Raw genomic sequence first — 25,934 nt, forward strand, 5'->3', positions numbered from 1 at the left:
AATCACATGGTCGGATAAAAATTTAATCATCTTTAATGAGCTGTTTGATCGGCTGCCCATTGAGGGGCAGGATATTGCATTGAATGGTCTTAATCCAATAACTAATCTTTTGGGTATAATTCGGAGGTTAAACAGCAAGGTTATTGTGAAAAATATAAGGGGCAAAAATCACTCCCACAAATATGATCAAATGATCTATGATAGAAAAAAAGAAATGTTGGGTGAGATTTGCAAACTTAAGCAGACATGTGACTTGGATGAAGAAGAGAGAAGTAAGAGAATTAAAAACATAAAGACTCATTACAAAAATTGGATCAAGGATTACAAGTATAACACCAGCAACGCCAATTGGAGGTGTTTATACACGATATGTAAAACCCATGACTCAAAAAAATTTTGGTACCTATATAGACAGTACCTGATGGATGAGGATTGTAGGGAAAGTACTAATGTGAGCCAAGATGCATGGAAGCAATATATTACTGACCTCTATTTCAAGACTAGTGACATGTCTGCTAATCTCAATGGGATAAATTCATATGACCAAGACATTATCCCCTTTGGTATCCTAGATATTTTGAAAGTGATCTCTAAAATGAAATCCTCACGTGCCCCAGGCCCGGATGGGCTTGCAAATGCTGTCATAAAACAAAATCCTAAGAAATGGGCAATGATTTTGCTCCAGCTGTTTACTGGTATATGGGAAACAGGCCGCATACCGGATAGCTGGAGGAAAGCCATAGTGGTCCCTATTTTTAAAAAGGGAGATAGAAAACTGCCCGATAACTATAGATTGCTGGCTATGGCAGACAGCAGTTGTAAGATCTTCTGTTCCCTTTTAGTGGAGAGGCTAAACATTTGGATAGAGGAAAAGGGACTCCTATCTACTCTTCAAACTGGCTTTCGGAAAGGGTACAGTACCATTGATAACCTAACAATGCTGAATTACATCATAGCAGGGTCAAAGGATAAGGGGGAAAAACTGTATGTGTGCTTTGTAGATTATTCGAAAGCTTTTGATAGTGTCAATAGGGGGTTGCTGTGGAAGAAACTAAATGAGAAAAATATCTGTCCCAAAATTTTACACTTTCTGAGGGAAATGTATAGGGAAACCACTGTTTCCATCTGTTTGGGCAAAGGAGGGATGATATCTCCAGAGATCGCCACTAACACCGGTCTAAAGCAGGGATGTGTGACATCTTCCATACTGTACAATTTGTAGGTCTCAGATATGTGGGAAAGTTTCTCGACTATAAATAACTTTCCACCAATAGTAGCGGGAAAACCCATTTGTGGCCTGATGTATGCGGATGATACCGTCCTCTTGGATAAAACTCCAGTAGGGTTGCAAAGAATGTTGAATGGACTATTATTGTACTCCGAAAAGAATAACCTAAGTATCAATATAAACAAAACTAAGGTTATGGTATTTGGAGCCACCAGGCTCGAAAAGAAAAAGCTTATTTCTAGGTGGCAGATAAATTCGATAAAACTGGAGGTAGTGGAGGCCTACCCTTATTTGGGGATGCCTATTCTGAGCAATCCCTGCATACATTTTTTCCAAGAGGCGGTGAGTACTAAAATAGTAAAGAAATGGAAAGTTATAAGAAAATATATCACCAGTAAAGGAGGTCACTCTGTTGAAGGTCTACTCGAGATATATAAAAGTTGTATTATTCCTGGAATTTTGTATGCACTGGAAACTGTAGAAAGCAAATATCTGAGTAAACTACATCTACTTGAAGGGAAGATTTGGAGACCAGCTTTAGGACTCCCAAATTCGGTACCAATACAAGCGATAAGATGCGAATTGGGGCTAATATCCCTCTCGACCCTATGGAAAATAGAATGTTGTAAACTTTATTTAAGAATAATTTTGGGGTATGGGGATGAAGGTAACCTGCTCAACCTTATAGGTAAAAATAAAAGTGAAGGCAGATTTAAGAATCCCTATTTGTTAAATTTACAAAAAATAGTATTAACATTTCTAGAAGCCCTAGGATATAATGTACACATGGGAAAAGATAACATTATGTACATCAAGAAAAGCCTTAAAGATAAGGCTTTTATCTGGGATTTATGCGAAAATCAGTCCTATTTACACAAAAAGTCTAGATATTCCTCTTATGCTCTCCAAGGCCTCAAGCCTGCTACACCAAGACAGTATCTGCTTAACACGGGAAATAAAGCTATGAGAAGATTCATACTACAATTACGGTTGAACATTCTCCCGTGTAATGAAATTATCGGGGCAAGAACAAAAACTCCTCGAGCAGAAAGACTGTGTAGATACTGTAATATCGAGGTGGAGACAGTAAGACATATTCTAACTCTCTGCCCAAACTTAAAAGAATACTACACTAAAGGGTACTCAAATTTAGTAGGGGACATGCAAAGAATTGAATCAGACCAATTTTGGTCAGTTATTTATGACAGAGAAATTAAGGTTTTTATTGGGGCAGCCTTTTATGTTTGGAAGCGGGTAATGGGAGGTATTTTGTAAATAGTCTGTAAACAAGAATTAATCATAAAAATGTGTTGACTAATGATTTTAATGATTTTCTATGTGAAATATGTAATTATGTATGGTTAATGTTAAAATTCTGTAGTGTATAAGGTTTTAATTAACCAAAAGCACTTTAATAAAAAAAAAATAAAAAAAGTAGTGCAGACAAGTGCAGGAGAGGGGTCTGTAGGGTTACAGACCACACGTGTAAGGGGTACCGAGAGGCAGTGCAGCTGGACAGGCTGGGACCTGGGCCCGGGTTCAGAGGGTTTGCCAGGTGGCCAGTGTGTGCAACAGGCAGGAGATCAGCAGGGGAGAGGAAGATAGAAGTCAGAAGCAAAGAGGAAGGCCTTAAGGTACTTCCGGAACTGGAGATGGTTCTGCTCAAGTTTCAGAGAGATGGGGAGGCTGTTCCAGAGGGAGGCACCAGCCGAAGAAAGAGATCTGCCCCCAACTCGTTGCTTGGGTAAGTGACTGACCCTTAATGAGTTGGAAGAGCAAAGTGCTCGAGTAGGAAGATTTTTCGGTAGAGAGAGTTGGAGGCATTACGGTCCCCGGCCCCAGAAAGCCTTGTGGATGATGAAGAGGGTCTTGAACTTAATCCTTGCCGCCACTGGGAACCAATGAAGAGATTTCGGTGCTGGAGAGATACGATCCCTGGACTAGTCTTGCAGTGCTGTTCTGGATAAGTTGTAGAGGACGGAGAGTAGAGGCAGGTAGGTTTAAAAATAGGATGTTGCAGTAGTCAAGCCTAAAGAGAACCAGAGTACTGGAGACTGAGTTTCTGGGGGAAAGTGATGAAGGGAAGAAAACCTCTGAGGAGGTTCAGCTGGTAGTTTGACTTTTTAGAGACGTCGGGGGTGGGAGGAGAGAAGGAAAGTGTGGAGTCGAAGATGACCCTGAGGTTCTTAGCCTCACAGGTAGGAGTAGGAAGAGGGCCTCTGAGTGGGTGGCCATAGAGTGAGAGGAAAAGAAGGGGCTGGTGAGCCGATGAGGAGGATCTTCGTCTTACTTGCATTAAGGCAGTGATCATTGGTGGCACACCACTCCTGGATAGCAGACAGACAATCCGGGAGGAGAGAGGGAGAAGAGGCGGCTGAGGGGTGTCTGAAATCAAGCTGAGTGTAGTCCGCATAGCAATGAAATTTGGAGCAGAGAGTGGCTATGTGGTGGGCGAGAGGTGCCAGGTATTGGTTGAGCAGCCAAGGAGAAAGATTAGACCCTGGGGGGGTGGAGGGGGGGAGAGGGAGAGAGGGAGAATGAATATGAATGAATAGAGGAAGGAACCAAGTTGGACTTGAGGGTCGGTCAGAGAAAGGAGGTCAGCCGGGCCAGAGCCTGATCAGTGAAACCCAGTTTCACAGAGCAGGATGGCATAGTTGACAGTATCTTAAGCAGAAGAGAGATCAAGGAGAATGGGGACAGAGGGGTGGTTAGTGTCAATGTTAGAGAACAGGTCTTCACGGATATTCAGAAGAGCAGTTTCCGTGCTTCTGGCTGCTCTGAAGCCAGATTGATGGTCATGGAGACAACCAACAGATTCAGTGTGAATGTTAAGCTGGGAAATGGCCAGCTTTTCCAAGAGTTTGCCCAGAAAAGGAGTAATGGAGATCGGGTGATAGTTAGCCAGTTCTCCAGCATGGGGTCTGGCATGGATTCACATGCTCATGAATATTCCCTGTCGTCAGGCTGGGAATCCTCGGTAAAGAAAAAAACCAGTATCAGTTTTGTTTCTGATCTGTCTTTCGTAGTAATAACCAATCACTGGTCTCTGCGTCATACTGACCACAGCCAATGACTGCCCTCTACCTAAGCACCGCCTCTGGCAGCCATCTTCAGATTTTTACCGCACGTTCATGTGTTGGGATCCTCGTGCTATTGCTCTCGAGCGTTAGTGCTATTTTTTCACGTTATTTCTCAAAAACTTTGTTTTTTTCGGTCAAAAGAGCCTCAAGCTCCACCGACTCTCCATCCGATCAACGGGGACCCGTGTCGGATTCGTCTGCGCCCCTCAAGGGTGAAGATTTCGTCGAGCTACGCTTTTGGAGGACTCCAGAAGTTTCTCAGGCCCGGACATGGCCCAGGAGAAGGGAAGCTCGACGCCCGGAAAGCTGTTCAGGATCTGCCCTAGATGCCAGCTGCAGAACGTCTTTAAGGAGGACGAACACTCCTTTTGTCTCTACTGCTTACATGAGGACAAGACGCACGTGGAGAAGGACTGTGCGTTTTGCGGCAATATGTCGGAGCGGACCATGAAGGACCGCCACCAACGTCTCGCCAACTGGCTGGAAGGGAAGAGCCCGTCAGGCGAGAAGAAGAGGAAGAAATCCGAGCGGTCTTCTAAGACCTTTGAGGACGCCCCGGCGACGAGGGTCCAACACAAGGCCAAGCACCGCGAGTCCGCTGGCACCGGGAGCGCCGAACGGTCGGGCTCTACGGGCGCCAGGCAGGGCGCACCCTCCCCGGCACCTTCAGCCACGAGCCAACGCTCTGGGTCGGGTAAGAGGAAGGGCGAGCACCCGGCGAAGCTCCTGGAGATGCCCCGGTCGAGCTCGAAGGCCCCATCGGAGGGGGAGCGAGGCAGTGCCCCCCCCCTCCCCTCAAGGATAAGGCGGTGAGCGCACCTAAGGTGGTGAAGGCCTTAATCCATCCGGCCAAGCCCTCTATCGATACTGTCGCGGCGGCCCTGGCTCAGCCTGTGGAGGCTACACCAGTGGTGGCGACCTCGGGGCTCAGAGTCTCCCTGCCACCTCGGAGGGAGTCCTCTTTTGTGCCCATCGATAGGACCCCCGTGAAACCCCCGGCGGGGAACAAAAAGGGGGGGCAGGGCGTCGTCGTAGATTCGGCCTCAACCTCAGAGGAAGAGCTGATTGAGGTCTTAAGCCACGGCCTTGGCGTGGAAGAAGACCGGCCCGTCGGGATGGATCCCGACGCAGGTGACGACGACATCGTCGAGGGTGCCGACGGGGCCCCTGATCGCCCGTCGGATTCCCCTCTGCCAGTGCCGCAAGACAACTCGGTGGCCATTTTGTTGGCTATACAGTCCTTATGTTCAGAGATAAGGACGAGACTACCGTTGCCGACGGAGGAACCTCTCCCGTCGGGGGATCCTGAACCGGGACCTTCTGGTGCTCCCCCGCCCAAGAAAAGAAGGATTCACCCTCCACCTCCTTTTCAGCCGTCGCGCTTCGTCCAGCCCTCCTCCCCGTCCACCCGAGGGGATGATACGGGGACTGACACGGCAGCGACGGGTACGGACGACGAGGTATACGACGAGGATCTACCGTCGTCACCTCCCACCAGGGCTTCTCCGCCCGACGAGATTGGATCGTTCCACTCCATGATCGCCAGGGCATTCGAGCTTTTCCAAATCTGCCCTGAGGAGAAGAAAAAGGAAGGATTCCTTTATCAACGGCGCGAGGCCAAGAGGAAGACGGTCCTCGCGGTGCCTCTACTGGACGACATTTGGGATGAGGGCCTCGCCCTCCTCAAGAACCCTTCCACGACGCCAGCTAGAAGAGACTGGTACGAGAAGAAGTACCGGGTCCCGGACGCGGCCCCCCTGTGCCTCCGGGCGCAGCCTACCCCGGACTCCGTCGTCTCCGCGGCGGCCAGGAAGAAAGCGGGGGGGTGCGGCCTCCACATCGACTTCCCCACCGGACGGCGAGGGAAAGAAATTGGACGCTATGGGACGCAGGGTCATCTCGTCTGCAGCGACGACGAATAAAGCGGCCAACGCCTTGGCTATCGTGGCCCGCTACGACAGGGAGCTATGGTACAAACTGGCTCCCCTGCTGGACTTCCTACCGGACGACAAGAGGGCGGATGCCCTGGAAATCCTACAGGAAGGCGAGGTGGCGTCGGACCACGCCATCACTATTGCGACGGACATCGCCGACACTGGGTTTCGCCAGTTGGGCAACGGCGTGTGCCTTAGGCGGCGTGGATGGCTCAAGGCTACGGACTTCCGTCAAGACGTACAGACCAGAGTCCTGGACATGCCGTTCGATGGGAACAACCTGTTTGGGAAAACAGTGGACGATTCCCTTCAGGCCATTAAAGCGGACACTGAGACGGCCCGGGCCCTTGGGGTTCTGCAGCAACGACGGACGCCCTTTAGGAGCAGCGGAGGCAAGGGCGCCTCCAAAGGTTCCGGCGGCGGTTTCTCCACCTACCGTCAAGCGGCCCGCTCGTCGTCTCAGGAGGCCTACAGAGGACGAGGCAAGTCTGGCGGACCCCGCCGTCGTCGCCAAGGAGGTCAAGGCGGCAAAGCCTCGTCGAAACAGGATTGAACCGGCCGTGGGGTCGGGCCCCCACCGAAGCACCCCGGTGGGAGGCCGGCTGGCGAGCTTCGTCAGCGTGTGGGAGTCCATCTCCACCGACCGTTGGGTGCTGGACGCCTTAGCCCGGGGCCACGCGCTCGAGTTTCAAAGAAGGTGCCCGCGCGTCCCCCCCGTGGCCATGAAAGAGCTTCACGTCCCTCAGCTTCTCCTGGAGGTAAAGGCGATGCTCAGGAAGGGCGTCATCGAACTCGTCCCAAAGAGGCTTCGGGGCTCCGGAGTTTACTCGAGATACTCCCTCGTGAAGAAGAAGACGGGAGGATGGCGCCCCATCCTAGACCTGCGACGTCTGAACAAGTTCATCAAGGCGCAGAAGTTCCGGATGGTCACCCTCCAGCACGTCCTAGGGCAGCTGGAGGAAGGAGACTTCCTGTCGTCGTTGGATTTGGAGGATGCCTACTTCCATATTCCCATCCTAAAGGGGCACCGAAAATTCATCGTTTGTGGTCCAAGGGCGTCACTACCAGTTCAAAGCCCTCCCCTTCGCACTACGGTCAGCACCCAGGGTATTCACCAAGTGCCTTGCACCGGTGGCGGCGCAGCTGCGCCGCGAGGGGATCCACGTCTACCCCTACCTGGACGACTGGCTCATCCGAGCCAAGACGAGGGAGCTCGCCGTGGAGCACACGGCAAGGACCGTCCAACTTCTCACGGACCTGGGATTCTCCGTGAACTACGCCAAGTCCTACCTGGTACCCGCGCAAAACGCACTGTTTCTGGGAGCGAAGCTCGACACAGTGTCCCTTCTGGCCTCCCCGTCGAAGGAAAGGACCAGGTCCATCCTGGGCAAGATACAGCGGATGTTGGTTTCTGACGCGGCCAAGGTGAGGTCCATCAAGTCCCTCCTCGGAATGATGTCTTCTTGCATCTACCTCATTCTCATGTACAGGCTCCGGATGCGCCCGTTGCAGGAGTTCCTGGACACGCGCTGGATCCAAACGACGGGCGGCTTCGAGGAGAGGATCACACTCGACGAGAGTTTCCGCCGAGCGGTCCGGTGGTGGGGCAACCGCGCGCATCTGACGGCGGGCATGGACTTCCAGACCCCAGACCACCAGGAGACAGTGACCACGGATGCCTCCCTGGAAGGGTGGGGAGCGCACACTGAAAATCTGCACGCGAGAGGCCTTTGGCTCCCGACGGAGAAGTTCCTCCATATCAACGTCCTGGAGCTCTGTGCAGTGTTCTGGGGCCTCAGGTCCTTCCTTCCGTCCCTCAAGGGCAAGGTGGTGAGGATCTTCACCGACAACACCACCACCATGTTTTACATCAGGAAACAGAGCGGAACCAGGTCTCCAGCGCTGTCCAAGGAGGCGCAGGACCTGTGGCATTGGGCCGTCGCCCAAAGGATGTTTCTGGTGCCGTTTCATCTGGCAGGGATAAAAAACACCATCGCCGACTCACTCAGCAGGGAGCTGCGCTCGTGCCACGAGTGGGAACTACGGCAGGATCTAGTGGATCGCCTCTTCCGACGGTGGGGCACACCCCAGATCGACCTGTTCGCGACGGCGACGAACTCCAAGTGCCGGAGGTTCGCCAGCAGGTTTCCCCAGGCGAGGAGCATGGGCGATGCCTTCTCGTTCCCCTGGGAGGGCCTGTTCCTCTACGCGTTCCCTCCTTTGCCACTGCTAATCCGGCTCGTCAACCAGCTCAAGAGGTCACGGTGCAGGATGATCCTCGTCGCACCTGCGTGGCCGAGGCAGATATGGTTCCCGGACCTTCTGGACTTGTCAGCGTCCCCGCCAATCAAGCTGCCGGTGGACGCGGATCTACTCTCCAGGGAAGGAGGCGCCATCCTCCACCACGACCCGAAATCGCTGAACTTGCAGGCCTGGCTCCTGCAGCGCTAGAGTTTGGAGGATACGACATACCGGCCGACTGCAGAGAGGTTCTTGCAAAGGCCAGGGCGTCCTCGACTCTTAAATGCTACGGACACAAATGGAAGAGGTTCTCTGTCTGTTGCCACGCACAGAAGATTAACCCTCTACGGATTACGGCTTCCCAGGTACTGCCGTACCTGCTGACGCTGGCCAAAGCTGGACTGGCACACGCGTCCATCAAGATTCATCTTGCTGCGATCTCCTGATACACCAGAACCACGGGTCGGACGTCCTTGTGGTCTCATCGTCTGGTGAAAGAGTTCATGAAGGGACTGTTCAGATCGTTCCCGCCGGTGAAGGCGCCGGCCCCGGCGTGGGAGCTCAACGTGGTGCTGACCAAGCTCATGGGACCTCCGTTCGAGCCTCTGCACTCGGCCCCGTTGAAGTTTCTGTCGTGGAAAACAGCGTTTCTTGTGGCCATCACCTCCGCACGACGGGTGGGAGAGATCCAGGCCCTTTCCTGCAAGGCCCCGTACTTGACTTTTCACGACACAAGGGTAGTGCTCAGGACGCACCCCTCCTTCATGCCCAAGGTACCGTCGGACTTCCATCTCAACGAACCCTTGGTGTTGCCTGTGTTCTTCCCGTCGCCTTCGTCGCCGGCTGAGAGGACTTTGCACTCGCTGGATGTGGCTAGAGCGCTGAAGTTCTACGTGGACCGCACGAAGTGTTTTCGGAAGACGTCACAACTCTTTGTGAACTTTGGACCTGTCAATCAGGGGAAGGCTCTCTCGAAGGCTTCCATTTCCAGATGGCTCTCCGGCTGTATCATGTACTGTCATCGGTTGGCAAACCGACCGCTGCCTGGCCGTCCGAGAGCCCATTCCACCAGAGCGATCGCAGCTACCACGGCGTTCCTTTCTGGTGTGCCCCTGCTGGACATATGCAGGGCTGCTACGTGGAGGTCGACGCACACCTTCACGAAATTCTACTGCGTCGATCGGGATTCCAGGGAGGAGTCCAGGGTCGGCCAAGCAGTGCTGCGCAACCTGTTCGCCTGAGGTGAGCCTGGTGAGGAGGTAAGATTGCTTGATGTTGAGTTTGATGTAATGCTTAATGTTGAGCCTTTGCCACCTCCCGTGGTTGTGCATGTGTTTACTGCTATGTATTCTTTATTCATGAGCATGTGAATCCATGCCAGACCCCATGCTGGAGAAGGAACAAGTTACTTACCTGTAACTGTTGTTCTCCAGCATGGGTCTGGCATGGATTCACATGCGAACCCTCCCGCCTACCCCTCTGCGGCTCTTCACTTGGTCATACTGCCACTTCACGTGCTTCCAAATCTGAAGATGGCTGCCAGAGGCAGTGCTTAGGTAGAGGGCAGTCATTGGCTGTGGTCAGTATGACGCAGAGACCAGTGATTGGTTATTACTACGAAAGACAGATCAGAAACGAAACTGATACTGGTTTTTTTCTTTACCGAGGATTCCCAGCCTGACGACGGGGAATATTCATGAGCATGTGAATCCATGCCAGACCCATGCTGGAGAACAACAGTTACAGGTAAGTAACTTGTTCCATAGGAGGGATTGGCAAGAGTGATTGCAGAAGTCAGCCAAGGCTGGAGCGAGGGTGTCAATATGGTCCCCTTGATGGTCTTGGATGAACAGGGAAGAACATGTTTTGATGAGACTTTCATAAATCAGACTTGTCTAGAAACTTTGTCACGGGTGAGGAAAGGAAAGGAAAGGAAGAGAAGGGAGGAGGCGAGGCGGCCACAGGAAGGACCGAGGTAGAGGAAAGAGTAGAGGAAGAAAGAGTAGAAGAAGAGAGGGAGGCTAGGATGTCCTGGCCTTTAGAGATGAAATGGGAAGCCAAGGCTGTGCACAGGGCCTGGGAGGCAAGAGGAGAGGTAGAGACTGCAGCAGGATTGGCCAGCTCCTTGCAGATTTTAAAGAGTTTGGCCGAGTTGTTAGATGCCGCAGAGACGCATGCTTGGATATGAGCTCTCTTCTTAGTGTGGACAGAGTGTCAGTACTGCCTTTGGAGATGGCCAGTTTGTCAGAGGGTGCGCAAGAGACCCGCCATTTCCTTTCAGCCACCCTACACTTGTGGTTAAGGGTGACGAGGTCTGAGTCGTACCAAGAGTTGCACTTGGCTTGGGCTTCATGTGAATCCACATGACAGGGGCAAGTACATCAAGAGTGTCAGAGATGGAAGCATGGAGATTGGAAAGGGCTGTGTCAGGATGTGAGTCAGCCAAAGGTGCAGGAGTGGGAGAGAAAGTGGGGGCAAAGGCCTCAACTGACACAAGCTTCATAGGTCGGATGACCGAGGAGGTGGGTGGCAGTGCTGGAGTTGGCCAGGCCTGATGAGTAGAGCGAGAGAGAGGAGAGGAGAAAGTGGTCACTCCAAGAGAGAGGAGAGGGTTAGAGAGCGGGAGGTCTGAGTAGATCAGAACCTCCAAGGTGTGCCCTGCAGAGTGAGTCGGGCCAGAGGGAAGAATAGAGAGAGATAGAGAATCGCAGAGTTCACAAAAGAGTCCAGAGGAAGGACAGGAAGCATCCAGGTGGATGTTAAGGTCTCCAAGAAGGAGGAGTTGAGTGGTGGAGGCAAGGAGGGAGGAGGAGAGGTCCGCCCACTCAGAGAGGAAAGAGGTAACCTGGCCAGGCGGCCGGTAGATAGTGGCCACAGTAAGAGAACGGCCTGGAGAGAGAGTGAGTCTGGAGACCAGCCAATCAAAGGAGGAGTAGGCTTGCATAGGAATGATAATGGCAGGGATCCACTGTGGGCAGATCAAGGCTACACCCCACAGGGACGGTTGGATCTGGGTGCAGAGGATTTTTGTAGCCATCAGGGAGGAGCGTGTCAAAGCTCATGACAGATCTGGCCGTGAACCACGTCTCGGTCAGACAGAGAACATCAAGGTTGAGTTTTTGCAGGAGACAGCAGATGTCGGAGGAGTGTTTGACAGCTGAGCGAGAGTTGAGTGGCAATGTGGAGAAGGTTGCCACCCTTGAAAGTCTTCGTTGGAGGGGTCAGAGGTACGCCCTGCAGAAGTGAAGGAGCCCAAGGGGGAAAGAGGAGAGGGCCAGGTAGTCAAGGAGGATGATTTAGACGCCAAAGAGGTGGCAGAGGAGGGAGGCAACAAGGCAGCCAGAGACGAAGTGGAGGGAGCCAAAGAGGTGGCAGAGGAGCCAGAGAAGGGAAAGGAGGGATTGCAGGAGAGGAAAGGAAATTGGTGAGGCATGCGACGTGTGTATCAAAGAGGAGGAGGGTGGCCTTATGGCCTTGGACCAAGACAGTGCCATTTAGGTAAACAATAATGGTCTTAGGAGTGGAAGTGCCCCAGGAGGGCCTCCCACCGGGTGCCAACATTAACGGGAGTGAAGCAAAAAGGAGAGGGCACAGGGACCATATGTGGAGTCCATAGGTCTGGCAAATGAACGACAAAGAGGATGTCGGTGAGTCTGTCTGGAGGAAGCGCTTGTGTAGGTATCGGCGATAGGGAGGCCTGGGTGGAGACCAGGATATCCCTTTTGAACTTCTTCTTCCCAGACTTAGTAAGGAGGACAGGATAGTCAATAGAGAAGATAGGGGAGACAGAGAGCACCATAGAGGATGCAGTTAGAGCAAGGAGAGGAGGGAAAGGGAGAGAAGTGGGAATGAGGGGTAGGGAACCAAAGGTGGGGGGGCACTAGGCGGTGGGCACAAGAGGAGGGCTGCAAGCAGATGAGATGGAACAAGACGAGAACAAATTAATTATAGATGTGAGTAAACAAACAAGTAAAAAGCAAGAATGACCAAGGGATCCTGAAAGAAAAGTAACACGAAAGGGGTGGTGGCAGTACGATGTGAGGGAATGAACAGGCAGAGGGAGGGATAGGTATCAGGACAATGATCAAGGCAACCTAAAGGACGAAAGTCAGAAACATCCAGAATAAGGCAGTACAGTAGTCAGATATAAAAGGAACAAGAACAGAGCAGTCAAGCAGATATGGGCCTAGAGAAGAAACAGCAGAGCACAGAGAAGTAACATGGGGTAAGGGAAGGGGCTGGGATTGGGGGAAAAGGGTCCTGCAAGTGGAGCAGGGACTAAGAGGACGTGTTTGCGGAAACGCAGCCGGTCGAGGATTGCGAATGAACCACGAGGGCAGAGGGCGCACGGGCGCGAGCGTAGCCAAGGATGGAAGGGGCACGGAGCACACACGTAGTGAATAGACTAGTTTTGTTTTAAAAAAAATACACATTTATTAAACTAAATCCATAGCAGTCTATTAGTGGGTTTACGTGCCTTCCAATTATGTGCTTGAAATAGTTAATTACTCAGGGTGCATGCCGTTGTCCTCATTGGAGTCTTATCAGTTTGTATGCATGAGTATTCTTATTGTTAATTTGCTCTCCAATTAATTCAATGGCGTAGTGTAGTGCTCCATTACAATTTTAAAGGATCCTGTATAGGGATCACCTTTGCCCTTCTCATTAAATAGCCCTCTTCAACTAGTTCAGTGGAGTGGTGTAGTATTCCTCCTCTATGATTGTAAAGGATCCGGTGTAGGGGACGAGGATTCCGATGTGTGTTTTTGGATTTAGTTTGATAAATGCTTTTTACAAAACTTGTCTGTTCACTATACTAACATCACAATATTCATATTCCCTGAAGGATGAGCTTTCAAATCCAAACACGTGTTGACAATAAATTGGCAGAAAATGAAAATGGGCAGAATACTAAATATGTATGCAGAGTTTAAGAATGTCCTTTCCGTGCAATTAAATGAAATATATTAATTAAGGGCAATCATTAAATTGCAAATCTGACAATTTTACACAGGGTTGGCCACAGAACTTCGTACCACATATCCACAGATTTACAAGTAGTGGTTTGATGTGAAATTTACTGGGATTTAACGGGGTGGGTGCAATCCCGAACTATGACGAGGTACTGCAACATTGTGCACATATAAGTAATTACTATAATAGTTTACATGCCCAGTGCAATTGTGATCTGTTACCTCCCAGCTTTGTTTGTTTAATTCTGAAAGCCAAACTTGATACTACTCTCATTCCCAACACCTTAACTTTACTCTCTCCAAACACACCAAAACGTTTTTCCAAGCTCTCCACCAGTTACACACTCCTCACCTCCTCCCTGACCTCACCCGATTGGGTACCTGAGTCAGCTGCCTACCTCTGCCAATCTCTTCATATACTAATGCCAACTGCTTCCCTTGTGGGATTTAACTCCTACAGGAAGTCTTCATAAAGGCCTTAGACTGGTTCCCTTTGTCAGTCTCCATTTAATTTCCGCCTACCATGTGGTCTCCTGCACTGTTGGCTCTGTGTCCCCCTCCTGAATCACGGAAGGCACTGTCCAAGTGGGTTTTTGGCAGTGTTCCATTGTCTTTTCTACTATTGTGTTTTTCCCGTTTGGCTGCAGTTCCGTCGTCACTGCGCCACTGTAGTGATTCTGGGGACCCTATTTTTGGGGTTAAACTTCGCATTTGCCTCCTGAATGGGGAAGCCAAGTGCATTTTGATTTGAATAATCAGTTTGTTCCTCCTGTTCCGTGATGGGTCTTGTCCGTTAGACGCAGGTGCATTGTGATAGTTGTAGCTACAGTTGTTCTTTACGCTGTGATGCTTCCTGAGATCCTCAATCCTAGGTTTCTGAGGAGTCTGTTGCTTGCTTGGCACCATAGTCTGTTGGTCTTGTGTTTGTACATCAGGCTGCTCTGTAGTCCATGACTCTGGGAAACCACCTGGAAGATCAAAGAAAGATCCCTGACAGGTCTGAGGCTGATGGAGATCGGGTCAGTGATAGATACCCATGCCAGTGGTAGATCTGGCTCTTAGGCCGCATACCACAGGATGAGAGGGTTTTTTGGCACCTGTTTAGAAGGACAGGCCCAATACTGACTAAACCGGGCATGCCTGACGGTCACTATTTCAAATCACTTTTTCAAGATGTGCCAATTGCTCTCTAACTCGTTGTCTATAGTTATCTGGAGGAATGCTAAATGCATGTGCGGGCAAATCTTTTCCTCTACAGGACAGTGTCTTGAACATCCGGCAGATGATCATCACTGTACAGAGTGAGCCGTGGATTCCACCTTTGGCTTTACTCCTGCTTCTGAATTTCATTGCTTTCTGCATTTTTCTAGTGCCGGGGAGCTAGTCTGAGAATGTGATCCACAGATTTGTTGCCAAATTTCAATTTCTCACCATCTTTGCCAGAGCACTTACTGGTAAGTCATCTTTCCCTGGGTGTCTACCGCCCCTCCTTTTCTAACTGGTCAGCTCTTCAAGCATTGAATCACCCAGAAATGTGATGTGAAAGGGAACCTAAGACATGTGTTCTTGTAAATCAACTGGAACTTTGTTGGATGTAAGATGAGCGGCAAGTGGTGTTAGTGAAATTTGGCAGGCTACTGTTAAGGCTTCAAAGGTAGCCATTGAGGATCATGTAGGTTTAATTTCCCATAAAGCACCAGTCTTCAGTCTGTTTTGTCATTGTGAAGTTGTAGCTGGTTGTTAATTGCATTGGAACCACAGTTGTCCGCCACACTTCAGCATAAACTTGTTAGATTTCACTGAAACCTTCATTGCCTTGAAAAATCTTTGTGAACATTCTGAATAGCAGGAATGTCCTATCCAACAACAAAAGTGTACATTTCTGCAACCCATGCTACAGCCGTAATTAATGTGTTTAGTTTATATCTAACAAAACAAGAATTCAAACTACTTTAACCCCTTTCAACATGGTACTTTAGTAGCCTTAGCGGATACTTTCTCTTGGTGTGGAAAACACAATATTAAATAAATATTTTGAAAAACTCATCTCTGAAATGTGTTTTAAATAGTAGCTTCACCGCTAGTCATGCTTTTGAAAGCAGGTTGACTTTAGCCTGGAATCTCGTAATTAAATGACCGCACCAACCCCCTTGTGACTATATTGGTAATACTTGTACTTATTTCCTTTATGTGGTCAATCATTTCATTATAAACACTGTGACATTTGTTTCCAGAATCAGGGTTTGGTCCTGAAAAACGTGTCAGAACATCACCTGTGCACAAAGGACTTTAATTGGGAATGCTCTGTTAATCATGGGCTTAATTGACAAATTGAATTGGTCGGCAATACTGTACTAATTGCAAATCCATTTGATAACATTCCTTATTTCTCATTGATTCTGAGTTCAAAGCATACACAACAGGTTATGGAACAGTGAGCTTAGTCAGTTGAGCTTGTTTCTTTATCATATACACACCAGGCTCTGTTTGTCAATTTCACCATTGAGACACAGCAGCATGCATTTCACCTCATAGGGTCTGTTTACATCACCAGTGCACCCCACATGGCCGTCAGGTGTGTACACCTGGATAACGCAGGAGCATTCTAGCTTTCGGTTTATAGGCTGCGCAAAATACATTTTAAAAGAATTGGGTACCAACCACCAGCATTCTCCAAAGCCATCTCTTCATTCCTGTGGACAACTCCCGCTGCAAGCATACGCCGATAATCAAGATAGTTTGTGTAAAAGGCATTAGTGTTAATTGAGAAGTGTTAGAGCTTTGCTGCGCTCTCAAAATAAATTTTACTATCTGCAGGTTTGTAAGGGTCGTTCCTTTTTTCATATGGGACTTTCTCACATGGAACATGACATGGTTTCAATGAGGTATGCCTTATTTCAAAAGCATAATCATTTTTAGTAATTCAAATGTAGGGAGCACGGCCTCATGGCAGTGATGACTTTTTCAGTTTTCAGCCTGTGGATGCACCCAGGATGCACACAGCGTGGGTAAACTCAGTTCGAACAAATGTAAACAAAATGGGCAATTAAGCTATGTACCTTCTAGTTAATAAGATGTGTGAGTGTTCGATCGTTTTTTCCTTTTTTTGAGGCTTTTTTAAATATCTTTCATTGTTGCAATAGATAATGAGGCAGAGACGTTTAATTCACAATATTAATTTCAATTATTTATTTGGATTTAGCACAAGCTTCTCCCTTGACTAAAAGCAACACACCCTGAAGAAGGCTGGTCCATACAATCATTGAGCCCACACAGCCGAAACTTGGCAGGCAATAGGGAAAACATGTGTTTGTTAATCTTTTCACAAATAGAGTGGACTTGTTGCATACCCCGGTTTCTACACTTACGTTGACACAGTCCAACAATATAAGTGTCTGGTTTATATTAACTTGTAAATAATGCCGCCTTTTTGCACATTTCATGCATGTTGGTTGATATTTTTGTGTACTGGAGTATAATTGTCAGACAATTGTCCTCAAGTCACTGGAGATATTTATATCATCTAGGTAAATGTAGTGATATTTTTGTATCTTTGTGTTTATACGTTTTGGTGAGAGGAAATATTTTTTGTACTGTTTTGATTAAATGACAGAACTATCTTGATAAGTCAGTACAGTATCTTTTTTGAGTTGGTGTTGCGCATAAAAGCTAAGCGAGTTATTAAGTAATGTGAGATAAAGCATCTCTGATCCTCATATTGTTGCTAATCATGCCAATGAAAATTTGTTTTCACATAGGAGCCCCGCTGCCATTTGTATTGGAAAGCCATCTGTTTCATTGCTGGTTGATTCCTCCAGTCATTTATCCTTACCCACTATTGTCCTATCCCATTTTATGCTGCGTTACTTTGATCTTTTAACTTCCAAACTGCTGTCAACTGATAGAAATAGTTGAAATAGGAAAAGCACTAGCGTAATTAAACATAGACCTATGGCAAGCCATCATAAATGATAGAAGAGTCGAACCTGCTCCGTAGTTACTGAAGAATATTGTGTTGTAAAGACTATCGGCTCTAGCTAGCTTTTACCTATGAGACCTCTTCAGTTTATCTCAGCTTTCCAGTGTTTGTGCATATTGAAGTTTCATAAACAAAAGTAATACTCATAAACTTATTTGTGATGACAGCTTGCTGTTAGTAAGTATATTTAAACATATGTTAGTGTCTTTAATGATGCATTTTATTTGCAGAGGGAAAATGAAGAGAATTGCCTTCCAGTTTACACCATACAGTTGGGTTAAATTTGAATGGAAACCTGCTTCGAACCTTCGCAGATGGTTAGCGGTCTGTGGCATCATTTGTGTAGTAAGAAGCTTTACTAAATTACATTTCGAATTTGGTTACATAAAATGCCCTTTTAAAAGTCCTCCAGGAATGGTTTGGTCAGTTGAACTATTGTTTTTCTCCAGGCTTTAGTTATATGAATAGCACTGCAGCATGTTTAGGCCTTAGATCTTTTTTTGTTTCGGAAGATCATTGTTCATAGTTCTATCATATTGTCTTATTTTCCCTGGGCTTCCATACATTAAAGATACAAATTGCATCTATCTGAAGCTCAATGTTAAATCATTGTCACATGATTCTCTATACATTGTATTTATTTCTGAAGATTTCTAGAGCATGGAGCAGACTCGGCAAGGTATCAAAGCACTGCGATAATGAAATATTTCTTGGTGATCTATACAATGCATTTTATGAGTTAAAGTATTCCCTAACAGATGTTATAAGGATATTGCAAGTCTTTCGAGGAGTTGCGTGACCAAATAGAGCAACGAGGCCGGAGGCTGAGTTCCTTTATAAGACAATAAATACATGGCACAGTTTGTAATAAGGATTCAATATGCAGGTTCTAAACCCAGCTACTGGGTGTTGAGCATCACCCAATAGGCAGGAGCTACTACTGGGGGTTCAGGAGTAAGTACACTGTACTGCAATTCTAACTTCTGCATGAGAGGCAAACTTAAAACATTTTGCCCATTATGCAGGAGCCATATTGTTTCAATGTGTACTAGAGGTGCCCTAATTCCTATTTAACATTCTCAAATACTCAAAATGAATGTCACATATGTATGTTTTTAAGGTGTTGGTTGCCCTGGGAGCCAAAAGTAGCTTCTGGTAGCTGTGAGTTTCAAGCTTACCAGGCTCTCAATGCTTTGAAGCAGGAGCTAAATGGCTCTTAGAAATTTCGAACCCTGCATGGCCATACATTGTCATTACTTTTTAACACCTGGCCTTGTGCTTGATATATTGTAAAAGATCATCCCGTTTCTGATATATATAATCAATGTAGAATGTTTGCATAAAAAAAGACACAGCTTCTATTGTGTTGCAGAAAAAAGCAGATTTTAAAATGCCTCTAAAAGAACATCTGTTTGTACTTTAAAGAAATCAATTGCATGCAGATTCTTGCTTTCGTGTTAAACGCCAGCAATGTACAAAATGCACAATAGACATTCGAGTGAATTGTGTCCTCCAATGTATTCTTCATCTTAGATGTATTCCATCCAGCTTTGGCTGCTTTGGAAAAAAAATTCGGCAGAGGGCACTGTGAGTCAATGTCGTCGAGTCGATTGTCCTTCGAAAGCCTCCGTCGAGTGTGACATCATCGGGTATACAAGTAGCACCCACGGCACTTGTTGGCCTCGGTTCCGTTTTTCCACGGTACATGTTGCTTCGGAGATTCGGCGCGCCTAGATTTCTGTGACGCAGTGAATATTACATATATATATCGATATGTCCTCGTCATCGACGCCGACTACGGCCAGCGATCAGGTTTCAAAAAGTTTAAATCTTGCGGTTCGAAAATGTCTATCACGGACCCGCACCGAGAATGTCTGTGATGTCTCGGGGAAGGCCACGACAGGGAGGCCTGTACAAAGTGTCAGGCGATGACGGGGAAGGCCTTGCGAGAGAGGAAGGAAAAATTACAGGTAGGTCGTAAATCCGACCGGAAAAGCCTCTAGCGTCGAGTCGAGGTCCCGTGAGAAGTCTCATCGACGCAAAAGGCATCGGTCCAGGTCCCGAAGCGATTCCCATTGCTCGTCTTTGACGAAAAAATTGAAGAAAAGACGCAGCATGTGCCCTTCCACCTCATCCTCGGAAGAATCCCCAAAAAGAATGAAATGCCCCACAAAACATTCTTCTTCCGAAGTGTGGGAAGCATTCAGAGTTCAAATGATGGAGGTGTTCGAAAAAGTGAAGCCTCGGTCCGTGCCTTCTTCGGAAGCCGGCCAGGATAGTCATCGCTCTGACATTCGCGCGCCCTCGAGCACGGGTGATCGAAGGAAGGATCGAGAACCTTCCAGAACGGAGAGCGAGAAAGACCGGACGAGTCGACAGCTCGAGATCACCGATGCCATCCGAAACCCGAAGCCGACTGTCGACAACCACTATTCTGTCGGCGCCATCGAAGCCTTTGTCGACGTCGACCCCAAAGCCCTTGTGCCAAAGGTTCCAAAGGCGCCAGTTCAGCCAACTCAACCAGAAAAAGGAAAAGAGAAGGCTGCAAAGCCTGTAATGCCCTCAGGGTCCACTAACACACCTCCTCCGCCTCTCTCAGAAGAGGTTTTTAAACCTCTTCCTACGAAGGAATTTTTCAAGTCCCTGACCTCAATTTTTGAGAAACTGGAGAGATCTGATGAGGAGAATGTATCTTTTGGACTGGAATATGGTACACCAAATGTCCCAGAATGCCTGATTTCTGAAGAAAGCAGGATGAGGGACCTGGTGGAATCCTTACATAATGCAAGTGGCATTGATACATCTCCTGAAACAGATTTTGGCAGGCCAGAACCAGGAGAGCATGCCAGTCCTTCATACCGTCAACTGACGACAAAAGTGGTCGATTATTTAGGATGGGCTAGACCACCAACCATATTCATCCAGGATGATTTGACCGATATATTAGACCATGGTCCCACCGAAGATGCAATCCTACCCTTCCATGTAGCCTTGCAAAATAGGGTGGCCAAAAATTGGGAGACTCCGGATTCTATTCCTCCAGTGAATAAATCCCTTACTGCAAAATACCGCCCTGCTAGTTGCGACCCCGGCTATCTGTCTAAGCATCCCACTCCTGAGAGTCTGGTGGTCCAGGCAGCCACAGCTTCAAATAAAATGACGTACCCCTCTATCCCTCTGTACAGGTACGATAAGCGTGTGGATGGCTGGGCACGCAAGGTATTTTCAGCTGGGAGTATGGCGTTAAAATCAGCCAACTCTACATGTGCCTTGGCAAAGTTTTCGTACACTCTGTGGGAGTGCATTGCAATGACAGCGGAGCACATACCAGAAGGGGATGAAAGGGAAGGATTCCTAGCCATTGTTAGAGATGGAAAGGAGGCCATGCAGGAATCCCTTCAATCTGGATTGGACACTGCAGATAGTGTGAGCAGGTCCATGGGTACGAGCAGGGTAATATGCAGATTTTGCATGGTTACGGAAGTCGGGTTTCGCACCAGACGTACAGAACTGCCTTCTGACCATGCCCTTTGACGGGTCTCACCTTTTTGGCAGCAAGGCTGACGAGAGCCTTGAGAGGTTGCAGACCTAGGAGCTGCTATTAGGCAACCTCAGCCTTTTCGTGCACCAGGACAATCTTCGAGGGGACGATCCTATCGTTATTACTCCTCGTATGGAAAGGCGAGAGGAATGGCCAGTCAAAGGGGCCAGAGAAAGGCCACTCGTGGTGGACAAGGAAAACGTGCAAAGCCAGCTCCAGCCTCTCTGCCATCAGCGGCCACAGCAACCGCCACAAAACCACTTTGAGGACTTGCATCACAAGACACCTGTGGGAGGCAGGCTGTCACAGCATCTGCAAGAATGGCGAGCCATTACTTCAGATGTTTGGGCTCTAGAAATAATAGCCCAAGCTTACTGCCTTCCTTTTCTAAAGCAACCTCAAAACAATCCGCCAGGGAGACACACTTAAGTTTTCAGACTCGCTCCTACAGCAGGAAGCTCTAACCCTGCTGGAGAAAGGTGCTATAGAGCCAGTACCTGTAGCGGAGAGGAACAAGGGATGGTACTCCCCATGTTTTTTGATTCCCATAAAGGACGGAGGACTGACACCCATCTTGGACTTAAGAAACTTGAACAAGTTCCTCAGGAAGGACAAGTTCAAGATGGTCACTCTTTCTCAGATCCTTCAGGCCCTTCAACCTCAGGGTCGGTTGGTTTCATTGGACCACCAGGATGCTTATTTTCATGTATCAATTCATCTCCAGCACAGAAAATACCTGAGGTTCGTAGTTGGCGACTCACACCATCAGTTTCGAGTCCAGTCATTCAGATTGACCTGCGCCTGAGGGTCATCACCAAGTTGATGGTGGTGGCAGCGCACCTCAGGAGAGGGGGGATTCACGTCTACCCCTACTTGGACGATTGGTTGATCAGGGCACGTTCTGCCGAACAAGCACTGGATCATCAGAAAGTCACCTGCCACTTCCTCCACAGACTGGGCTTCTCCCTCAATTTCAAGAAGTCACAAATGACACCTTCCCAACAGTTCCAGTACATAGAGGCTGTATTGGACACATCCTTGGGAAAGAGCTCGCCTCCCAAGTCAAGGGCTCAAGACATTCTTCAGGTGGTTTCCAAATTCCAAAATGCCCAAAATCTCCAGGCCTAAGACTTCTTAAGGTTGCTCGGCCTCATGTCATCCTGCATCTTCCTTGTGCCAGAGGCACTCCTGAGGATGAAATCCCTTCAATGGGCTCTAAAGACTCAATGTTCTCAGTTCTCAGGTCAAATGACGGATTTTCTTCAGATTCCGAACAAGGTGGTGGACTTACACAGAGAATATCCTAAAAGGAGAACAGTTTTGGCAACCATGGCCGGAGATTACAGTAGTGACGGACGCCTCACTCATGGGGTGGGGAGCTCATGCCAACGATCTGACAATCCGCGGTCGTTCATCTCCATCGTAGTCCAAACTACACATCAACCTTTTAGAGCTGAGAGCAATCAGACTAGCGCTGAAGGCTTTTCTGCCATCTGTCAGGGGAAAGAAATGTCCTGATAATGACAGACAACACAGTGGCCATGCATTATCCAAACAAGAGGAGGTGTAGGGTCACTACCTCTGTGCAGAGAGGCAGTGCAGCTTTGATATTGGGCAATTCAAGAAGGAATCTCCTTAACGGCAGTTCATCTAGCCGGGGAGGAGAATATGACGGCAGACGCTCTGAGCAGGCAGCGCACAGTGTCCCACGAGTGTGAACCGGCTCAGGAAGTCATTCAAGAGATCTTCGCCCTTTGGGGGAACCCCTCAAGTGGACCTATTTGTGACCGGAAACAACCGGAAGTGCAAAAGGTATTGCTCAAGGGAATTTCCCCCGAGAGGAGCCCTGGGGGACGCGTTCGTGGTGGAGTGGAATTTCCCACTATTGTATGCGTTCCCTCCGATTCCCGTCATTCCTCAGGTCATCAGGAGACTGAGACGCTTCAGGAGCTGGATGATCCTAATTGCCCCGGATTGGGCCAGGAGAACGTGGTACCCTGACCTTCTAGACATGTCCATCTGTCACCCAGTACGTCTTCCTCAGAGAGAGAACCTTCTCTCTCAAATGGAGGGTCAGGTTCTCCATTCAGAGGTCAAAACGCTCAACCTTCACACTTGGTATCTGAAAGGCTGAGATACAAGGATTGGAACCTTCCAGATGACGTTATGGCGGTGTTGTTTTTAGCAAGAAGGCCGGCAACAAAGTCTCTATACCGTTGCCATTGGAAAAAGTTTTGCAACTGGTGCAGAGGAAAGAATGTTGATCCTTTTTCTATGTTCTTTTGCGGAAGTAGTGTCCTTCCTCTTGTCCCTATCACATAGAGGTCTAAATGTTGGACCGTTAAAGGTTCTTTTGCAGCGCTTTCCATCTTCAAGTGCTCGCCGGAAGAATGCTTCTATTTCAAAATTCTTTTAGTAGTACAATTCTTAAAAGGACTCACCAATGTGTTTCCTCCTTGTCCTTTCCAAGTACCAATTTGGGATTTTAATCTGGTTCTAAAATTCTTAATGTGTGCCCCTTTTGAACCCTTGCACACTTGTCCATTAAGATTACTGACATGGAAAACTCCTTTCCTAGTTGCCTTAACATCTGCAAGAAGTGTTAGGGAATTGCAGGCAGTTCTGCTGGGCCACCCTATACTATAGGGACAGAGTGGTATTAAGGGTTAAGCACTCATTTTTACCTAAAGTTGTATCCGATTTTCATTTAAATCAGAAAATGTTTCTACCCACATTCTACCCTCCACATCATCCTAGTAAGGAGGAGGAAAGATTGCACAGGTTGGACTCGAGACGAGCTCTAAGCTTTTACATTTCTAGGCCTTCCAAGCTTAGAGTGGATAATCAACTTTTCATTGTCTACACCGGAAGGAAATTGGGTCAATCGGTGTCAAAACAAACCATATAACGTTGGATTGTGCTGTGCATTTCAGAATGCTACAGATTAGCAGAGAAAGACCCACCAGAAGGCTTAAGGGCCCATTTCACCAGAGGCATCGCCTCTTCGACAGCCCTTCAAAGAGGTGTCCCCATAAATCCATTTGTCAAGCAGCAACTTGGTCTTCGCTGCATACCTTTTCAAAATTCTATAGTCTGGATGCTTCCCAGTCTAAGGAGCTGAATTTTGGTAAAGCAGTACTATATTCAGCCATTTAAGGGTATCAAAAAATCTACTCCCTCCTCCAGAGAATTGTCAATACTGCGTTGGGAGTCCATCTAAGATGAGGAATACGTTGGAGGACACAATCCACTCAAAGAACAAGTTACTTACCAACTGGTAACATTCTTTCGGTTGGATGTTCCTCCAATGTAATCATAATCACCCTCCCAGCCTACCCCTCTGTAGATTTTTCCAGGTTATTGCCACTTCAATTCTCACAAGGCTGATACCGGACTACCGGCACAATCTAGACAGTAGAACAAGAGTGAGGGGGGGGGGGGGGAACAGAACTGAGGCCAACGGGCGCCGCGCGTGCTACTTGTATACCCGATGACGTCACCCTCGACGGAGGCCTTCGAGGGACCATGTACCCCGACAACATGGACGCACAGCGCCCTCTGCCGAAATTCTTTTCCGAAGCAGCTAAAGCTGAATGGAATACATCTAAGATGAGGAATACGTTGGAGGAACATCCAATCGAAAGAACGTTACCAGTTGGCAAGTAACTTGTTCTTTGAAGCGATTGTGTCCTCCGACGTACTCCTTATCTTTGATAATTCAACTCCAGCTTGCTGGCCTCGGGATTTTTTTCTCAGTAGAGGGCACTGCGCATCGACGTCAGTCGAGTTGGTGTCCCTCGACAGCCACCGTATCGGCGCCGGCATCACCATGCTCATAAATAGCCACGCGGAGCGTCAGTTGCTCAGTTCCGTTTTTCCGCGATTCGTGGTGCCTCGGAATATCGTTGCTCAGTTCTTCAGTCAAATATACTTCATTATTCCTTGAGAATACCGACTCATACTTGATGGCTTCCTCATCCGAACCGACGACTCCACGGTCCGGCTTCAAAAAATGTCGAGACTGTGGAAAGAAAATGTCGTTGACGGATCCTCACAGGATCTGTTTGTGGTGCCTGGGAGTCGAGCACCATTTTTCGGAGTGCGAGGACTGCATGTCCATGACGGCGAAACCCTTGAAGGAGCGTAAGGGGAAGCTCGAAAGAGGTAAGGCAGTTAAAACTTCTTCGAAAGTTTCCTCGGCGGAGTCGAGACATTCGTCTCCTCGCCATCACAAAAGACATTCTCGTTCTAGGTCTCGAAGCAGTTCCCATTACTCTTCGAGATCTAAGTATTCAAAAAAGAGAAGTCGAAGATCCCCTTCCTGGTCGTCTTCTTCCGTGTCCCCGAAAAGGGTCTCCTGCCCCACAAAACATAACTTTCAGGCTGAGTGGGAGGAATTTAGGAAAAAGATGCTTAGCGTCTTCGAGAAAGCGGCCTCGACCCCCTCGAAGACTGCTGAGGGTGATATCCTGGGAGAAAGACCCGAAAAATCAAAACGCTGCAAATCGCAGCACCCGGCGAAAGAAGCTACTCGAGAGCGTCACAAACCCTCGAGTAAAGGCAAGGTCGCGTCTTCGACGCCGTCGTCGAAAATCCCTTTGACGCATAGGTCTGCGTCTTCGACGCCATTATCGAAGGGTTCTTCGATGCACAGGTCAGTCAATTCAACGTCGTCTTCGACACCGACGCCGAGAAAGGACAAACCCACGGCCACCTCACAGCCAGTGGCCATACCCAGAGCCTCGATCACGAGAATGTCGTCGACAACCTCGAGTAGAATTACGGTACTCTTGAGTTCCTCGAGGCCTCTACCAACATTCTCGATGGCTTCGAAGCCTTTAACGTCTGCGTCGATGACGTCGACGTTTTCTCAGCCAATTATGACGAATTTGGCCCCTTCTGCTCTGGAAATGGGTTTTATACCATTTCCAAGATCTGATCATTCCAGAGCCCTA

At 48.3% G+C, this 25,934-nt stretch overlaps 1 protein-coding gene across 1 annotated transcript in view; it reads left to right on the plus strand.

Moving 5' to 3' along the window:
* Window positions 1–25,934, plus strand: part of PTDSS2 (phosphatidylserine synthase 2) — a 1,317,303-nt gene that overhangs the window by 904,058 nt on the left and 387,311 nt on the right. Inside the window, exon 9 of the mRNA XM_069624133.1 lies at window positions 17,669–17,783. Within this exon, the coding sequence (XP_069480234.1) occupies window positions 17,669–17,783 (115 nt within the window). The remainder of the gene's footprint in view (window positions 1–17,668; window positions 17,784–25,934) is intronic.

Source organism: Ambystoma mexicanum, chromosome 11 (genome assembly GCF_040938575.1).
Source record: "Ambystoma mexicanum isolate Mex_15411 chromosome 11, UKY_AmexF1_1, whole genome shotgun sequence".
NCBI classification, from domain to species: Eukaryota; Metazoa; Chordata; class Amphibia; order Caudata; family Ambystomatidae; genus Ambystoma; species Ambystoma mexicanum.